The sequence below is a fragment of the Nyctereutes procyonoides genome, unplaced genomic scaffold, assembly GCF_905146905.1.
Source record: "Nyctereutes procyonoides isolate TBG_1078 unplaced genomic scaffold, NYPRO_anot_genome, whole genome shotgun sequence".
In the NCBI taxonomy this organism is placed as follows: Eukaryota; Metazoa; Chordata; class Mammalia; order Carnivora; family Canidae; genus Nyctereutes; species Nyctereutes procyonoides.
This window is the reverse complement of record NW_026575032.1, coordinates 6,835,180-6,847,772: the sequence shown is the minus strand read 5'-3', so window position 1 is coordinate 6,847,772 and position 12,593 is coordinate 6,835,180. Positions and strand designations below refer to the sequence as shown.

General features: G+C 42.7%; 2 protein-coding genes across 3 annotated transcripts in view; one reads left to right on the top strand and one right to left on the bottom strand.

Annotated features, from left to right (window-relative positions):
• Positions 1 to 5,538, bottom strand: part of ABHD18 (abhydrolase domain containing 18) — a 45,155-nt gene extending 39,617 nt beyond the window's left edge. Inside the window, exon 1 of the mRNA XM_055317084.1 lies at positions 5,290 to 5,538. The gene's annotated coding sequence lies outside the window, so the exon portion shown is untranslated. The remainder of the gene's footprint in view (positions 1 to 5,289) is intronic.
• Positions 5,539 to 5,744: 206 nt separating this feature from the next.
• The window catches only part of MFSD8 (major facilitator superfamily domain containing 8), a 41,579-nt gene continuing 34,730 nt past the window's right edge, over positions 5,745 to 12,593 (top strand). The window contains exons 1-2 of one of the 2 annotated variants that reach the window (XM_055317037.1): positions 5,797 to 5,869; positions 10,449 to 10,621. Coding sequence is in view for 1 of the 2 variants with exons in the window: in XM_055317036.1 (XP_055173011.1) it covers positions 5,805 to 5,869 (65 nt within the window). In the remaining variant the exon portion in view is untranslated. Of the gene's footprint in view, positions 5,870 to 10,448; positions 10,622 to 12,593 lie in introns of both variants that reach the window. The other variant, XM_055317036.1, reaches the window with a different exon arrangement.

Sequence of the window (12,593 nt, the reverse complement as noted above, 5' to 3'; positions counted from 1 at the left end):
AATATAGGTCTAGAAATGAGAAACTTTTTTCTTGGGATTTTGTGTAATGGGGGTTCAAAGTTAGTGCCCTTATCACCAAATTGGATGAATGGATAAGTAAAATGTGGTATAAACATCAATGGAATATTATTCAGCCTTAAAAAGGAATGAAATTCTAACATATGCTACAGTGTGGAAGAACCTTGAGGACATTATGCTAAGTGAAACAAGCCAGTCACAAAAAGACAAATAGTGTATGAGTCTATTTATATGAGGTACCTAGAATAGCCAGATTCATAAACAGAAAGCAGAAACCAGAATCCCCAGGGGCTGAGGGGATGGGGAAAGGGGGCGAGTATTATCTAATGTGTAGAGAGTTTCAGTTTTGCAAGATGAAGACTTCTATTGATGAGTGGTGGTAATGTTTGCACAACACTACGAATGAATTTAATACCACTGAACTGTACACTTAAAAATGGTTAAGAAAGGGGATCCCTGGGTGGCTCAGCGGTTTAACGCCTGCCTTTGGCCCAGGGCGTGATCCTGGGGTCCCGGGATCGAGTCTCACGTCGGGCTCCCGGCATGGAGCCTGCTTCTCCCTCTGCCTGTGTCTCTGCCTCTCTCTCTCTCTCTCTTTCTATGTCTATCATGAATAAATAAATAAAATCTTTTAAAAAAATGGTTAAGATGGTAAATTTATATGACATATTTTTACCACAATAAAAAAAAAAGGAAATTTAGAAACTGGAGTTAATTTGATAATCTATCTTCCAAATTCTTCAGAATTGATACTTTCTTTCCCTCTTGATAACTTTCTCAGTAAGCATAAGTAGTTCATTATCCTACTGATCTAAGAACAGATTCAAAGCATGTATTGTTCTCTTCATAAAAATGCCATGCCATGATTTAAATATTTGAAGGCCTCACTAATGCTTTTAAATAGAAATCTGAAGAACAGATCTCTTTAACTGGTTTCCCTAACCTCTCACTTCCTTTTCTTGAGGATTACTTTCTAAGAACCCAGCCTACCTGGGTTTTCTGCTTTAGGGTCTCATCTAGCTTCAATCAAAGTATCAGCTGGGCTGTGTTCTCATCTGGAAGCTTGAGGGGGGAAAACTTGCTTACAAGCTCACTCAGCTTTTCCTCACAGCTACAGGGCTGCAAGTGTCAATATTTTGCTATTTGTCACCCAGAGGCCAACCTCAGCTCCTAGGGGCTATCCATGGTTCCCTATCATGTGGCTCTCTTCGTAGACAGTTCACAAAAAAGCAGCTTACCTCTCAAGGCCACCAGGAGAGTGAGACTGAGTATGCTAGCAAGGCAAAGTCTAATATAACTTAATGTAACTATGGAAGTGTCATACTATTAACTTTACCATATAACATATCATCATCATGGGCCATTTATTTTCTCTATAATGGCTGGAAAGGGATGGGGGCTGATGTCTTCCTCTGTAACATGTACAGCTTCAACAGCAAAAAGCAGATTCCATATTCGCATTAAAAAAAAAATCCCCCCCAAAAAAATCCCAAATTCCAAAACTCATATTTACAGTAAGAAGAAAACTCCTCATGAGACATCCTATTTTTCTACCCAATATTCTTCTCAGTTGGTAAACAAAGACAAAAAAATATACAAAAGTAAAAAGTTCAAGGGAAGCAGGAAAGGACCTGAAAACAATGAACTCCTCAAATACTTTCTAAAGTACTATGTTTATTATATGTCTAAGTTGTTTAGTCACTTCTAATTTTCAATCCTATACCAGAAAAGCTTTCCAAATCACTTTAATTCCTTATAATATAGGCTATAACAGTCAGCATTTAAAATCTAGAGCCAGTACATTCCTTGCTATATTTACCTGCAATAAACGACTGGCCAATTAAGTTATAGAAAACAAATCAAATACACACATAACTTGCTATAAGTTTGGTTATGGAGTTTAGGATTACAAAGAACTTCTTAAATCCCATTTCAGTCCCAAGAATAATATTAACAACCATGTTTTCTGGGACGTTCTAAACACATAAGTCTTCTGGGTAGGGCTAACTGCTATCCAGTGCCATCATGATAACCTAAGTCTAGGGTAAAGATAACTTTAGTTCACCAGAGAGAGGCACCATCTAGATCCACATAAGATACTTAAAGCCTCTATATCAGGCTGGATTGACACCAGTGAGCTTCTGCAGAGACAGGATCCATTTTTGAAGTATATATCAAGCCAAACGGATACAACTGTCATCTATGTTTTAATATAGCCAGTGCAAAAGGAAAAATCGAAGTACTTCTACAAAAATAGAAGTTCTACTGCAATGCTAAGGAATGAAAAGTCTTTCCTAGAAATGAGCTCTATTACTGAAGCGGCACTCAGTGTCTATATAGTACTTACAGTGCCATATACTACTTTTATCTCCTATTACTCTAATTGTTTTTTAAAGATTTTTATTTATTATTCATGAGAAACACAGAAAGAGAGAGGCAGAGTCACAGACAGAGGGAGAAGCAGGCTCCATGCAGGGAGCCTGATGTGGGACTCGATCCTGGGACCACGATCACACCCTGAGCCAAAGGCAGATGCTCAACTGCTGAGCCACGCAGGCATCCCTATCATTCTAATTCTTAAGCATTTAAACAATGAAATCCTGTTTTTTTTCCTGGATTTTTATCTTCATAAAGTTAACACATAAATAGGAAGTTTATTTGCTCAGTTGTTTTGAGAGATGGATATCTAAGAAGTCATGGAAGGAAATTCAACAGGTGAATTGTTTCATATCCTATGTGAAACATTCAGCAAATAATCTAATCTCTCTTCAAATTTAGCTCTACTTTTCTATGGGCTTTAAAGAAAGTAATTAAGAGTCTTAAAATATTCTTAAAATATTTCTTTGGGTGCACTGTTCCTAAAAAATGATTTTTTTCTTCTTTTTTTTTTTTTCCTATGGTACAATACACAGAGCTTACTTAGATTTCACCAGTTCTACACACATTCATTCCATGTACTTTTGTGGTCTAAAGTCATCACTTGGAGGTAGCAATGGAAAATAGCGGTGTCAGAAGACCTGGGTTTCTTCACTAGCTATGTGACCTTGAATGCCACCTTAATTTACAAAACGGGAATAATATTTGGCCTACTATACACACACAGTAGCAAATTATTCAACTTACATAAAAATTGATCACTTGTTTTGATATATTTTAAGAGATACAGGAAAAGATTCTTCTTAAAATTATTTTTATAGGAAGGCTGTTGGTGAAAAAGCACCCGCTTTACAGTCAGGAGTCCTATGTTTCTTGGATTCTAGCTCTGTTACTTACTAGCAGTGTGACCCTAGGAAAATTAACTACTCTTCACGCTCTCACTTTCCTTGTATGCTTGACAGAATACTAACACAGAAGATTGTTGTAAGGATTAAATGAGGTAAGTCAATAAGCACTCACTCAACATATATTCATCTAGCAATTATTCTTCTTGGTGCAATACTTTGTGGGGATGCCTGGGTAGCTCAGTGGTTGAGGATCTGCCTTCCGCTCAGGCCAGGATCCCTGAGTCTCAGGATCAAGTCCTGCATCCGGCTACCAGCAGAGAGCCTGCTTCTCCCTCTGCCTGTGTCTCTAACTCTCTCTCTCTCTCATGAATAAATGAATAAAACCTTAAAAAAAAAGTTCCTTTATGAAATACACACACATACAGTGCTAGATTTCAGGGATTAAAAAAGAAGTCACTGATACATTAAAGCAACGTTATGGCAAACACACACACACACACACACACACACACACACAAATGTTTTTTACCAATATACCCTCTTGGAACCAGTCATGGGAATCTGGTAAATTCTTGGAGCTGTTACAAACAAATTTGCAAGACTGAATCCAAGCACAAAGTATCAGGTCTGGATTCAGAAAACAGTTCTGGGGACGACTGGGTGGCTCAGCGGTTTAGTGCCTGCCTTTGGCCCAGAACTTGATCCTGGAGAACTGGGATCTAGTCCCACGTCAGGCTCCCTGAATGGAGCCTGTTTCTCCCTCTGTGTCTCTGCTTCTCTCTCTCTCTCTCTCTCTCTCTCTCATGAATAAATCTAAAAAAAAAGAAAAGAAAACAGTTCTGAACTAAGAGGAAACACATTTCAAATTTAGCTGCTCACCAGTGGAATACGCCTGCTAGGATAAACACAGGAAGGTCACAAACAAGACAAAAGTCAAAAGTCATGGCCTATATACCACAGAACAGATAACTAATATAGGGCCTGGCACAGGGAAGCTGCTTATAAATATTGGTCGAATTAACCGAATTGAGTCCCAATTCTGCCACTTTCACACCAAGCGGCTCTGGGTAAGTTGTCTACTTCTCTGAACCTTAGTTTTCTATAAAACAGAAACGTGTCTGCTCTACCTATCTCACAGGACCAGTTGTAATCAAATGAAATCACAGGAGAGTGTATCAGTCCTAATAAAACAATAATCATGAGACACATAATGACCACTGCTACCAATTAGCTTACAAGCCTACTCGCAGAAGATGTTAATATGTGAGCACCAGGAAAGAGACTGCATCAAGATCTACTGAAACAAAACTGAAACACCCGTGCTTTCTAAAAATGTCATCTTTGGGCAGCCCGGGTGGCCCAGCGGTTGAGCGTCTTGCCTTCAGCCCAGGGCCTGATCCTGGAGACCCGGAATCGAGTCCCCCGCCGGGCTCCCTGCATGGAGCCTGCTTCTCCCTCTGCCTGTGTCTCTGCCTCTCTCTCTCTCTCTCTCTCTCTCTCTCTCTCTCTCTGTGTGTGTGTGTGTGTCTCTCATGAATAAATAAATAAAATCTTAAAAAAATAAAAATAAAAATGTCATCTTTATGATGAAAGGAGCCGGTCACAGCTACACCGAGGCTGGGCCTTTTCCAACCCCCAGGTCACACACAACAGCAGGGTCTGCGGAGTGGCACGCATCTTGCAAGACTGAAAATCGCCCAGTCCGCGCAGGCGGCGGGGAGATGCCGACCTGAGGGTCAGCAGATTAGAAAGAGCTGCACCCCCACCTGCACAGCCCCCACGCAGGCCCCAACGAGGCTCCACCTTTGCATTTGGCCGCGCGAGACAACGACAGCGCGAGACCATTGCACCTTCCACGGGGGGGGGGGGGAGAGACCGCCCGCCAGCCGGCCCCCGGGCGGCCACAGCGCGCCTGAAGCCCCGCCTCGAGCGGGGCCGGGACCCCCGCGCCTGCAGCCGAGCCCGCGCCTCCAGTGCCTGCCTCCCGGCACGTAGGCAGCGCGCGCAGGGGCTCGGGGAGCGCGGCCCGGACCTGCTGCGTACTCACTGGCCGAGCCGAGGGCGCCTGCTGTCCAGCCGCCGAGCCTCCTGGAACCGCCGCTCCCTGGCTCCCGGGACTCGCTTTCCCTCGGAGCCCCAGCTGCAGCGACAGCAGCCTCTCCAGGAACGCGGGAGCCAAAGGGCGCAGACAGCCGAGGCCGGGGAGGCGGGGGAGCCGTTTCGTCACGCCCCGAACCCTCTCGGGCCGTCGCGCGCACCGTCCCAGGCGCCCGAGACACCCGCCGGCCTGAGGGGAGCGAGGACGCAGGGCCCCGCCCCCGGCCTCTTCCCGCCCTCTTCCCGCCCTCTTCCCGCCCTCTTCCCGCCCTCTTCCCGCCCTGCGCCGTCGGGCCTCCCACGTGACTGAGTCTCTGCCCCGCCTCCCTCGCCCCGCCCACTCCGAATTGCCGGGCGCGCACGCGCACTTGCGCGCTCGCTCTGACAGCTTCGGCCGAGGGGAACGCGAGGGAGCTGGAGGTGTCGCGAGAGTTGGCCTCACACCGCGTCGGGGGCGGCGGAATCATGGCGAGCCTGGGGTTGGAGGCTGAGCAGGAGCCGCTCTTGGGCGACCGCACACCCGGAAGCAGGTGAGCGGATGTTGGAGGAAGGCCCCCTCACCTCCCTGCACTGTTGGGGCTGGCCCCCTCGTCCGGCGTCAGCCTCGCTGGGGGGCACGTGGGCTTGGCGGCCGGTTGCGCGCGATCCGGCGGTGGCTCCTGCTGCCGAGGCGCGAAGTCCGGCGGCGCGGCGAGCCCGCGGGCCCGGGGGCAGGCGCGACCGACATTCAGACGCGCCCTCGGCCCTCCGCCCGCTGCCCTCTGCGTTCCCTGTCCCCTTGGAGCTCCTCGCTGCACGCGATTCACGGAGGTTCCGAAATGATGCTTCTAAGTGGATACTTGAAGATACTCCTCTCCGTCTTGGCTAAATTGCGCGATGGCTTTTGATGCTTTGTTAGCAGGTCAACCTGCACGAAACGGGCACACCTTTCCCCTTTGCCAAGTATACCGACTTAATTTCTGAGAGTTTAGGGATGAACTGTATGTAGTTCGACCCCTAATCCTGGTGGTTTTGGGCCTACTTTACGGACAGTAATTCAGATTTGTTACAGTTTGTCTCACTACGCAATGAAGTATCTATTTTTTTTTTTTGTCTTTAGGAAAACGGGACTATTTTCTTTGAAACGTAATTTGTCAAATTAATTGATACGCATTAAGCTGTCGACGACCATGTTAAGTTTTGCACATTTGTCTTTTAAGCACCGAGCTTCTATTTTAACCACTTTGTTTGAAACTCCCTGGGCGCTGTGTATCTCTGGTCCCTGATTTACTAGACGGACTATATGTCTTGCAATTTAAAAAAAAAATTTTTTTTAATATTTTATTTAGCACCGAGCTTTTATTTTATTTTAACCACTTTGTTTGAAACTCCCTGGGCGCTGTGTGTCTTTGGTCCCTGATTTACTAGACGGACTATATGTCTTGCAATTTAAAAAAAAAATTTTTTTTGATATTTTATTTATTTATTTATGACAGAAAGAGAAAGAGAGAGAGGCAGAGACACAGGCAGAGGGAGAAGCAGGCTCCATACAGGGAGCCCGACGTGGGACTCGATCCTGGGTCTCCAGGGTCACGCCCTGGGCTGCAGGCAGCGCCAAACCACAGGGCCACCGGGACTGCCCTGTCTTGCAATTTTATCTACACTTTACTTGCAGATCAATATGGTTATTACCAGTGCCGAAATATGTCATAATAGAAGGATGTCCTCAGGGCCCTATTGAGACATCTTGGACTATTTGCTTCTATACTAGTTTATTTTACACTATTTTCTTACGAGTTTATTCTACACTTGCTACACGTTTAACGTTTTATGTCTGCTTTTTAGTTTTTCTACCTGTTCTGTTGCCGGCAGACTCTTCCTCAACATTTTTCTGTTACCTGTTGACGACGCCAGTTCTTGTTCCTGTCGGCAACGGCTCTTCTCCCAACTTTGAGACTTGTAGTTTGCTGCTGTTTTGAAAACCATATCCAAGCTTAATAGAATTATGTCCAGTTAGAACATGGAAGCTATGACTAAGGGCTAACCCGCTCTCTTATTAGTCAGGTGCATGTGCTTCAGGGCATACACTTTGTGACATTTGGATTTATCAAAGTTTTTGCTTCTACCTGATTCTTGGCTGTTTTTCCCATAAATTCAGGATCCTTGAGTTAATAGATGTGGTCTCATAGTATATATTCTACAACTGTGTCCAAGGAAATCTGCTTTAAAAAAGTGAATTTTTCTTATTCTTATGTACTCCTATGCTTCATTTATTTTTTTTTTCTAAAGATTTATTCATTTATTCATGAGAGACAGAGAGAGAGAGGAAGAGACACAGGCAGAGGGAGAAGCAGGCTCCACGCAGGGAGCCAGATGCAGGACTTGATCCCGGGACTCCAGGACCAAGCCCTGGACCAAAGGCAGGTGCTAAACCGCTGAGCCACCCAGGGAACCCCATCATGATTCAACTATATCTGAGTGAGTGATTGAGGCTCATTAGGGTGCATCTGAATTCATATGTTCTGTCCAAAAATAAGATAGTTGATTGAGGTTCTAGATTGAGCATTTTAAAAATTAGGATATATTTTAAGAATAATTCAATAAGTATACTATCTTTTAAAACATAGATTCCCTAGTAAAATGAGCATACGTATTACTAATTGTTGAGCCCTGCTCGCTTTGAGTAAATTGTAGACACTTCAGCCTAGTTCACCATCAACTTTTCCTCACTAAGAAGGTTAAGTTTATTTTTATTTTTATTTTTTGAATTCTACCAAACATTTTTAATTAATTAATTTTAAAGATTTTATTTATTCATGAGAGAACACAGAAAGAGAGAGAGGCAGAGACATAGGCAGAGAAAGAAGCAGGCTCTAAGCAGGGAGCCCGATGTGGGACTCAATCCCAGGTCTCCAGGATCACTCCCTGGGCCAAAGGCAGACACCCAATTGTTAAGCCACCCAGGCGTCCCCAAACATTTTTAAAAATTCAATTTGCCAACGTATGGTATAACACCCAATGCTCATCACATCATGTGCCCTCCTTAATGCCCATCACGCAGTTCCCCATTCCCACAGTCACTTCCCTTTCCACAACCCTTTGTTTCCCAGAGTCAGGAGTCTCTCGTGGTTTGTCTTCCTCTCTAATTTTCCCACTTGGTTTCCCCTCCCCCTTATGGTCCCTTTCACTATTTCTTACATTCCACATAAGAGTGAAACCATATGATAATTGTCTTTCTCCAATTGACTTACTTCGCTCAGCATAATACCCTCCAGTTCCATCCACATTGAAGCAAATGGTGGGTATTTGTCCTTTCTAATGGCTGAGTAATATTCCATTGTATTTATAGACAACTGCTCTATCCATTCATCTGTTGAACATCTTGGCTTTTTCCTGTAATTTGGCTATTGTGGGCATTGCTGCTATAAACACTGGGGTGCAGGTGTCCCATCATTTCACTAGGGTATTTATATTTTTAGCTTCTTGAGGAACCTCCACACTTTTCCAGAGTGGCTGCACTATTTTGCATTCTCACTAACAGTGTAAGAGGGTCCCCTTTCTCCACATCCTGGCCAACATTTGTTTCCGGTCTTACTAATTTTAGCCATTCTCACTGGTGTAAAGTGGCATCTCATTGTGGTTTTGATTTGTATTTCCCCGATGACAAGTGATATGAAGCATTTTTTCATGTGCCTATTGGCCATGTGTAGGTCTTTGGAGAAATGTCTGTTCATGTCGTCTGTCCATTTCGTGGTTGGACTGTTTGTTTTTTGGGTGTTGAGTTTGATAAGTTCTTTATAGATCTTGGATTCTAGTCCTTTATCTGGTATGTCATTTGCAAATATCTTCTCCCATTCTGTAGGTTTCCTTTTAGTTTTGTTGACTGTTTCCTTTTTATCTTGATGAAGTCCCAATAGTTCATTTTTGCCTTTGTTTCCCTTGTCTTTGGGGACGTGTCTAGTAAGAAGTTGTTGCAGCTGTGGTCATAGAGGTTGCTGCCTGTGTTCTTCTCTAGGATTTTGATGGATTCCTGTTTCACATTTAGATCTTTCATCTGTTTTGAGTTTATCTTTATGTATGGTGTAAGAGAATGGTCTAGTTTCATTCTTCTGCATGTGGCTGTCCAATTTTCCCACATTATTTATTGAAGAGACTGTCTTTTTTCCAGTGGATATGTTTTCCTGCTTTGTCAAAGATGAGTTGTAAGACGGTTAGTTTTAATTTACTGGTCTGGGGAGTCCTCAGTGGTCTCCACTTATCCCATTTATAGTGTTTAAGAGAACAAGGGGTTACCAAACTTTTTCTGTAAAGGCCCAGATGGTAAATATGTTAGACTTTGCAGGATGTGAGGCAGAATCAAAGATACTATATAGGTACTTAGATAACAAGAAAGAAAACAAAGTCTCACAAAATTTTTTGGTAATGAAATTTAAAATATAATAAATGAATAAATTTTTTTTGCAATACAAATCCATGATAAGAATACCATTCCTTTTTTAGGGGTGGCATTTTGCTTAACTAGAGTTAAGGGCCGATGTTCTTAGGGCATCTGGGCGGCTCAGTTGGTTAAGCGGCTGCCTTTGGTTCGGGCCGTGATCCCAGGGTCCTGCTCCACAGGGAGCCTGCTTCTCCCTCTCCCTCTGCTGTTCCCCCTGATTGTGTTCTCTGGCTTGCTCTCTCTGTCAAATAAATAAAATAAAAATCTTTTTTTTTTTAAAGCTGATTTCTGTTAAGTTGCTCACAAATATTCGTTTGTAAAAACTATTCTTCAGTAGAAACTGGTGATCTAGAAACAGGTGATAGGTTGGATTTGGACTAAAGACTATAGTTTGCTGATCCTTCTTTTAGAATATCCTAAAATGTTAACAAGTGCTTAAAATTTTTCTTTGCAACTCTAGCTTAATTTCTGTAATACAGATATTACTAAGCCTTCTGGTCTTATAGAACATATCCTTATAGAACATTCTCAATTTATTCTTATCTTCTAAATTCTGTACTGTAATACCATTACACTATTTTGTCAATGAGCACACATTCTTTTATCTTCTTTGAATATGGGTTCATTTGCTCTTCAGTAGTTCACAAATGCTCTCGCTGGTAAATATGTTTTTTTTTGTTTTTGTTTTTAAGATTTTATTTACTTATTCATGAGAGACACACAGAGAGAGGCAGAGACAGAGGCAGAGGGAGGAGCAGGCTCCATGCAGGGAGCCTGATGCGGAACTCGATCCCAGGACCCCGGGATCACATCCTGAGCCAAAGGCAGACACTCACCCACTGAGCCACCCACGCATCCCTCTCTGGTAAATATGTAATTTTATTTTTCCCTCAGTAAATCCAGAGTCATTTTTTTTTTAAAATAAAGTACTGGTGTTTACCCAAGCTTCCTTGTATTAAATAATAATCTATTGAACCTAAATTTGGCACTTTTTACTTATTCCTTTTAAATTTTATCTAATTTATTTTGGTGATCAATTCACTCCAGTATTTCATGTATTCTTCCTAGTTTTTAAGTTACAACTTTGACAAATTGTCTTGGAAGTTCAGCATTCCTTCTTATGCCTTTGTGATACAAGAAAGAAACCTTCAGAAAGTCAGTCTTAGCCATGTGACATGGTTGGTTGAATCATCACAGTTAAGAAAAATATAATAAAAATGGTAATGGGGCACCTGGGTAGCTCAGTTGGTTAAGCCTCCAACTCTTGATTTCAGTTCAGGTCATGATCTCAAGTTGGTTAGATCAAGCCCCCGTCAGATTCCATGCTCAGCGCAGGGTTGGCTTCTCTTTCTCCTTTGGCCCCTCCCCCACTCACACTCTTTCTAAAATAAATAAATCTTTTTAAAAAAATGATAACTTGACTGAAGGACAGTTATATTCTCCTATGTTCCTACTCTCTCCAGCAGAATAGAAAGATGCACTTCTTCACCAGACTTATACTTTTTGAATTAAAAAAAAGTAAAAAGTAAAATTATTTCAAAAAATTTCAAGTCCATAGAAAAGTTGAAAAAAGAGTACAATGAATACCTGTATACCCTATCACTGTTAGCCTTTACCATGCTGCTCAAATCTCTTTCTATATGCACATACACCCACATATACCTTTTTGCCAAACTTCCCAAAAGTAGTTTGCGGGTATTATGACACTTTATCCCAAGTATTTCAGTCATCTTCTTCTTTTATTTAAGATTTATTTTTAGAGAGTGCGCACATTCTTGCAATGGGAGAGGGAGAGAAGCAGACTCCCCGTTGAGTGCAGAGCGTGACCTCACAATCCTGAGATCATGACCTGAGCTGAAACCCAAGAGTCCACTTCTTCACCACCTGAGCCACCTAGGTGCCCCTGCAGCCTACATCTTCTCAAAGCAAAAACATTCCTTTACACAACTATGTCACTGTAACTATAGCTAAAAATACAATACTAATTCAAAATATCATGCAATATGTAGTCTATACTCAAGTTTTTTTCAGTTCCAGAAATATACTTTATAGCTGTTTAAAAATAGACAATAACAGGATCTAGGGACACCTGGGTGGCTCAGTCAGTTAAGCATCTGAATCTTGATTTCAGCTCAGGTCATGAACTCTGGGAAATAAGCTTAGGTGATGATCTTGGGTGATGGGATTGAGCTCCACATCAGTCTTCAAGCTCAGCAGAGAGTCTGCTTGAGATTCTCTCCCTCTCCCTCTCCCCCTTATCCCACTCATGTTCACTCTCTATCACTCTCTCTCAAATAAATAAATCTTTTTTTTAAAAAACGGAATCCAATTAATGGTCATGCACTGATTTTTATATCTTTTTTTTAATTTTTATTTATTTATGATGGGGGGGGGCAGAGACACAGGCAGAGGGAGAAGCAGGCTCCATGCACCGGGAGCCTGAAGTGGGATTCGATCCCGGGTCTCCAGGACCGCGCCCTGGGCCAAAGGCAGGCGCTAAACCGCTGCACTACCCAAGGATCCCCTGATTTTTATATCTTTAAGACTCTCTCAATCTATAACTGTCCCCTGATTTTTTATCTCTGTTGTTTCCAACATTGAATCCTTTGATAATTCTAGGTCAGTTTGTGTTTCTTTCTTTCTTTCTTTTTTTTTCTAAGTCAGTTTCTGTAGAACATCTCACATTCTGGATTTTTGGCATGTTTCTTTTTTTTCTTAAGATTTTATTTATTTATTCATGACAAGGGGGGGGTGCAGACACAGGCAGAGGGAGAAGCAGGCTCCATGCAGGGAGCCCAAAGTGAGACTCGATCCCAGGTCTCCAGGATCACACCTCG